Source organism: Scomber japonicus, unplaced genomic scaffold (genome assembly GCF_027409825.1).
Source record: "Scomber japonicus isolate fScoJap1 unplaced genomic scaffold, fScoJap1.pri scaffold_548, whole genome shotgun sequence".
Classification (NCBI taxonomy): Eukaryota; Metazoa; Chordata; class Actinopteri; order Scombriformes; family Scombridae; genus Scomber; species Scomber japonicus.
The window spans coordinates 1-5,701 of NW_026518599.1; the positions used below are offsets into that span (position 1 = coordinate 1).

Here is a 5,701-nt window from a genome sequence, read left to right on the forward strand (position 1 = left end):
TCCTTCCTCCTCCCTCCCTCCCTCCTCCCCTCCATCCCTCCCTCCTTCCTTCCCTCCCTCCCTCCCTCGTTACCTTGTGGTAGACAGCAGGCGGAGACGTGACCAGGGTGGGGCAGAAGGACGTGACTCCGTGCTCCCTCCCTCCCTCCCTGCCTCCCTTCCTTCCTTCCTTCCTCCCTCCCTCCCTCCCTCCCTTCCTCCCTCCCTCGTTACCTTGTGGTAGACAGCAGGTGGAGACGTGACCAGGTGGGGCAGAAGGACGTGACTCCGTGCTCCCTCCCTCCCTGCCTCCCTTCCTTCCTCCCTCCATCCCTCCTTCCTCCCTCCCTCCCTTCCTCCCCCCCTCCCTCCCTTCCTCCCTCCCTCGTTACCTTGTGGTAGACAGCAGGCGGAGACGTGACCAGAGTGGGGCAGAAGGACGTGACTCCGTGCTCCCTCCCTCCCTGCCTCCCTCCCTTCCTTCCTTCCTCCCTCCCTCCCTCCCTTCCTCTCTCCCTCTCTCTCTCCCTCCCTCTCTCCCTCCCTCCCTCCCTCCCTCGTTACCTTGTGGTAGACAGCAGGTGGAGAAGTGACCAGAGTGGGGCAGAAGGAGGTGACTCCGTGCTCCCTCCCTCCCTTCCTTCCTTCCTCCCTCCCTTCCTTCCTCCCTCTCTCCCTCCCTCCCTTCCCTCCCTCCCTCCCTCCCTCCCTCGTTACCCTTGTGGTAGACAGCAGGTGGAGAAGTGACCAGAGTGGGGCAGAAGGAGGTGACTCCGTGCTCCCTCCCTCCCTGCCTCCCTCCCTTCCTTCCTTCCTCCCTCCCTCCTCCCCTCCCCTCCCTCCCTTCCTCCCTCCCTCCCTTTCTCCATCCCTCCCTCCTTCCTTCCCTCCCTCCCCTCCCTCCCTCGTTACCTTGTGGTAGACAGCAGGTGGAGACGTGACCAGAGTGGGGCAGAAGGAAGTGACTCCGTGCTCCCTCCCTCCCTGCCTCCCTCCCTCCCTCCCTCCCTCCCTTCCTTCCTTCCTCCCTCCCTCCCTCCCTCCTCCTCTCCCTTCCTTCCCTCTCTCCCTCCCTCCCTCCCTCCCTCGTTACCTTGTGGTAGACAGCAGGTGGAGACGTGACCAGAGTGGGGCAGAAGGAAGTGACTCCGTGCTCCCTCCCTCCCTCCCTTCCTCCCTCCCTCCCTCTCTCCCTCCCTCCCTTGTTACCTTGTGGTAGACAGCAGGCGGAGACGTGACCAGGGTGGGGCAGAAGGACGTGACTCCGTGCTCCCTCCCTCCTGCCTCCCTCCCTTCCTTCCTTCCTCCCTCCCTCCCCCCTCCCTCCTCCCTTCCTCCCTTCCTCCCTCCCTCGTTACCTTGTGGTAGACAGCAGGTGGAGACGTGACCAGGGTGGGCAGAAGGACGTGACTCCGTGCTCCAGGATCTTTTTGGCGACGAAGGAAACTCCAGCGCTGACGTCTTCAGAGGGCTGAGAGAAGTCCATCCCGTATCCTCCTGCAGAGAGACTCACACTGCTCAGCATCCTCCCTTCATTCCTTCCTTCCTTACTCCCTTCTTTCCTTCCTCCCTCCCTTCCTCTCTCCCTCCCTCCCTTCCTCTCTTCCTTACTTCCTCCCTGCCGCTACAGTCAGCATCATCACTTCATTCCTTCCGTCCATCCTCCCTTCATTCCTTCCTCCCACCTTTCCTCCCTCCCTCCTTCCTTCCATTTGTCCTTCCTTCCTTCTTTCCTGTCTTCTTCCCTTCCTGCTTCCCTTCCTTCCTCCTTCTCTCTATTCCTCCCTACCTTCCTTCCTTCCTTCCTTCCCTCCTTCCATCTTTCTTTCCCTCCCTTCCTTCCATCCTCCCTCCTTCCCACAGTCAGCATCATCACTTCATTCCTCATGTTCATGTTGTCTTTCTATGTCTTTCCTTCCTTCCTCCCTTCCTTCCATCTTTCCTTCCTTCCTTCCTTCCTTCTTTCTATTTGTCCTTCTTTCCTTCCTTCCTTCCCTCCTTCCTTCCATTTGTCCTTCCTTCCTTCTTTCCTGTCTTCTTCCCTTCCTTCTTTCTATTAGTCCTTCTTCCTTCCGTCCTTCCTTCCATCTTTCCTTCCTGTTTTCTTCCCTTCTTTCTATTTGTCCTTCTTTCCTTCCTTCCTTCCTTCCTTCCTTCCTTCCCTCCTTCCTTCCATCTTTCTTTCCTGTCTTCTTCCCTTCCTTCTTTTTCTCCTTCCTTCTTTCTATTTGTCCTTCCTTCCTTCCTTCCTTCCTTCCTTCCTGTCTTCTTCCCTTCCTTCTTTCTATTTGTCCTTCTTTCCTTCCTGTCTTCCTTCCTTCCTCTCTCTCTCTCTTCCTTCCTTCCTTCCTCTATTCCTCTCTTCCTTCCATTTGTCCTTCCTTCCTTCTTTCCTCTCTTCTTCCCTTCCTTCTTTCTATTTGTCCTTCCTTCCTTCCTCCCTTCCTCTCTTCCTTCCTTCCATTCATCTATCCTTCCCTCCTTCCATCTTTCCTTCCTGTCTTCTTTCCTGTCTTCTTCCCTTCCTTCTTTTTCTTCCTTACTTCCATTTGTCCTTTCTTCCTTCCATCTTTCTATTTGTCCTTCTTTCCTTCCTCTCTTCTTCCTTCCTTCCTTCCTTCCTTCCTTCCTTCCTCTATTCTTCCCTTCTTCTATTCCTCCCTTCCTTCCTCTCTTCCTTTCTTCCTCCCTTCCTTCCTTCCCTCCTTCCTTCCATCTTTCCTTCCTTCCTTCCTTCCTTCTTTCTATTTGTCCTTCCTTCCTCCCTTCCCTCCATCTTTCTTACCTGTCTTCTTCCCTTCCTTCTTTTTCTTCCTTCCATCTTTCTATTTGTCCTTCTTTCCTTCCTCTCTTCTTCCTTCCTTCCTCTATTCTTCCCTTCTTCTATTCCTCCCTTCCTTCCTCTCTTCCTTCCTTCCATCTTTCTATTTGTCCTTCTTTCCTTCCTGTCTTCCTTCCTTCCTCCCTCTCTCTCTTCCTTCCTTCCTCCTCTATTCCTCTCTTCCTTCCTTCCATCTTTCCTTCCTCCCTCCCTTGTATGTATGTGTGTGTGTGTGTGTGTCTCTCTGTGTGTCTCTGTGTGTGTGTGTCTCTCTCTGTGTGTGTGTGTGTGTGTGTGTGTGTGTGTGTGTGTGTGTGTCTGTGTGTGTGTGTGTCTCTGTGTGTGTGTGTGTGTGTGTCTCTCTCTGTGTGTGTGTCTGTCTCTCTGTCTGTGTGTGTGTGTGTGTCTCTCTCTGTGTGTGTGTCTCTCTCTGTGTGTGTGTGTGTGTCTCTCTCTCTGTGTGTGTGTCTCTCTGTGTGTGTGTATGTGTGTATGTGTCTTTGTGTCTCTCTCTGTGTGTGTCTGTGTGTGTGTGTGTGTGTGTGTCTCTTTCTCTCTCTCTCTCTCTCTGTGTGTGTGTGTGTGTGTGTGTGTCTCTCTATGTGTGTGTGTGTGTGTGTGTGTGTGTGTGTGTGTGTGTGTCTCTCTCTGTGTGTGTGTGTGTGTGTGTGTGTGTCTGTCTCTGTGTGTGTGTGTGTGTCTGTGTCTCTCTGTGTGTGTGTGTGTGTGTGTGTGTGTGTGTGTGTGTGTGTGTGTCTGTCTCTGTGTGTGTGTGTGTGTCTGTGTCTCTCTGTGTGTGTGTGTGTGTGTGTGTGTGTGTGTGTGTGTGTGTGTGTACCGTTGATCTGGACGTCTATGAAGCCCGGTGCGATGATGCTGCCTCCACAGTCGACTCTCTGGTCAGCGTAACCCTGCTCATCGAAGAAGAGCTTCTCCGGGTCTAAAATCTTCCCATCACGCACCCACAAGTCCTCTCTGCACACACACACACACACACACACACACACACACACACACACACACACACACACGCGCACACACACACACACACACAGAGAGAGAGATACACACACACACACACACACACACACACAGACAGACAGACACACACAGACACACACACACACACACACACACACATACACATACACACATACACACACACACACACACGCAGACGCAGACACACACTTTTACTGTAATACTACATCACTCATAATACTCCTTCCTTCCTTTCTTCCTCCCTCCCTTCCTTCCTCCCTCCTCCCTTCCTCCTTCCCTCCCTCCCTCCATTCCTCTATTCCAACCTCCCTTCCTCTATTCCAACCTCCCTCCCATCCTTCCTTCCTTCCTTCCATTTGTCCTCCCTCCCTTCCTTCCTCCCTCCCTCCTTCATTCTTTCTTTCCTTCCTTCCTCCCTCTGTCCATCCCTCCCTCCCTCTCTCCCTTTCTTCCTCTCTCCCTTCCTTCCTCCCTTCCTCCCTCCCTCCCTCACTCCCTCCCTCCCTTCCTTCCTCCCTCCCTACCTTCCTTCCTTCCCTCCCTTCCTTCTTCCCTCCCATTCGTCCTTCCTTCCTTCCCTCCTCCCTCCCTACCTCCCTTCCTGCCTCCCTTCCTCTATTCCAACCTCCCTCCCTTCCTTCCTTCCTTCCTTCCATTTGTCCTCCCTCCCTTCCTTCCTCCCTCCCTCCTTCATTCTTTCTTTCCTTCCTTCCTCCCTCTGTCCATCCATCCCTCCCTCCCTCTCTCCCTTTCTTCCTCTCTCCCTTCCTTCCTCCCTTCCTCCCTCCTCCCTCACTCCCTCCCTCCCTTCCTTCCTCCCTCCCTACCTTCCTTCCTTCCCTCCCTTCCTTCTTCCCTCCCATTCGTCCTTCCTTCCTTCCCTCCTCCCTCCCTACCTCCCTTCCTGCCTCCCTTCCTTCCTTCCTCCCTCCCTCCCATTTGTCCTTCCTTCCTTCCTTCCTTCCTTCCTCCCTCCCTCCCTTCATTCTTTCCTTCCTCCCTCCCTCCCTTCCTCCCTCCCTCCCATTTGTCGTTCTTTCTTTCTTTCTTTCCCCCCCTTCCCTCCCTCCCTTCCTTCCTTCCTTCCCTCCTACCTCCCTTCCTTCCTTCTTCCCTTCCTCTTTACTTCCTTCCTTCCCCCCTTCCTCCCTCCCTCCCTCCCTCATTCCTTCTGTCCTTCTTCCCTCTCGTTCCCTCCCTTCCTCCCTCCCTCCCTTCATTCTTTCCTTCCTCCCTCCCTCCCTCCCTTTCTCCCTCCCTCCCATTTGTCCTCCCTCCCTCCCACCCTTCATTCTTTCCTTCCTCCCTCCCTCCCTTCCTTTATTCCATCCTCCCTGCCTCCCTCCCTTCCTTCCTTCCCCCCTTCCTCCCTCCCTCCCTCATTTCTTCTGTCCTTCTTCCCTCTCGTTCCCTCCCTCCCTTCCTTCCACCCTCCCGCCCTCCTCTCCCCCCCCCCCCCCCCCTTCCCTCCCTCCCTCCCTCCTACCTCTGCAGCTGATGCTCTCTCAGGATCCTGCAGTTGATGAACTGAGCGATCGGAGCGTCACTCACAGATTTGTTGGACAGCATTTTGTTTCTCTCTCTTCCTTCCTCCCTCCCTCCCTCCCTTTCTTCCTCCCTTCCTTCCTTCCTCCCTCCCTCCCTCCCTCCCTCCCTCCCTTTCTTCCTCCCTTCCTTCCTTCCTCCCTCCCTTTCTTCCTCCCTCCCTTCATTCTTTCTTTCTTTCTTTCCTCCCTCCTTTCCTTCCTCCCTCCCTCCCTCCATTCTTTCCTTCCTTCCTCCCTCTCTCCGTCCCTCTCTCCCTCCTTTCCTCCCTATCTCCATTCCTTCCTCCCTCTCGTTTGTCCTTCCTTCCTTCCTTCCCTCCCTCCCTCCCTCCCTCCCCCCCTCTTTCCCTCC

General features: G+C 54.8%; 1 protein-coding gene across 1 annotated transcript; it reads right to left on the bottom strand.

Annotated features, from left to right (window-relative positions):
* Window positions 1-1,188: 1,188 nt before the first annotated feature.
* LOC128354766 (N-acetylglucosamine-6-phosphate deacetylase-like) lies at window positions 1,189-5,380 on the bottom strand (the record flags this gene model as incomplete). Its single annotated transcript, XM_053314935.1, has 4 exons — window positions 5,289-5,380; window positions 3,639-3,775; window positions 1,374-1,476; window positions 1,189-1,225 (listed from the first exon to the last, which is right to left on the bottom strand). Coding segments are annotated over exons 1-4 (360 nt in total), but the record flags the coding sequence as incomplete, so codon positions are not given.
* Between the last annotated feature and the right edge of the window lie 321 nt (window positions 5,381-5,701).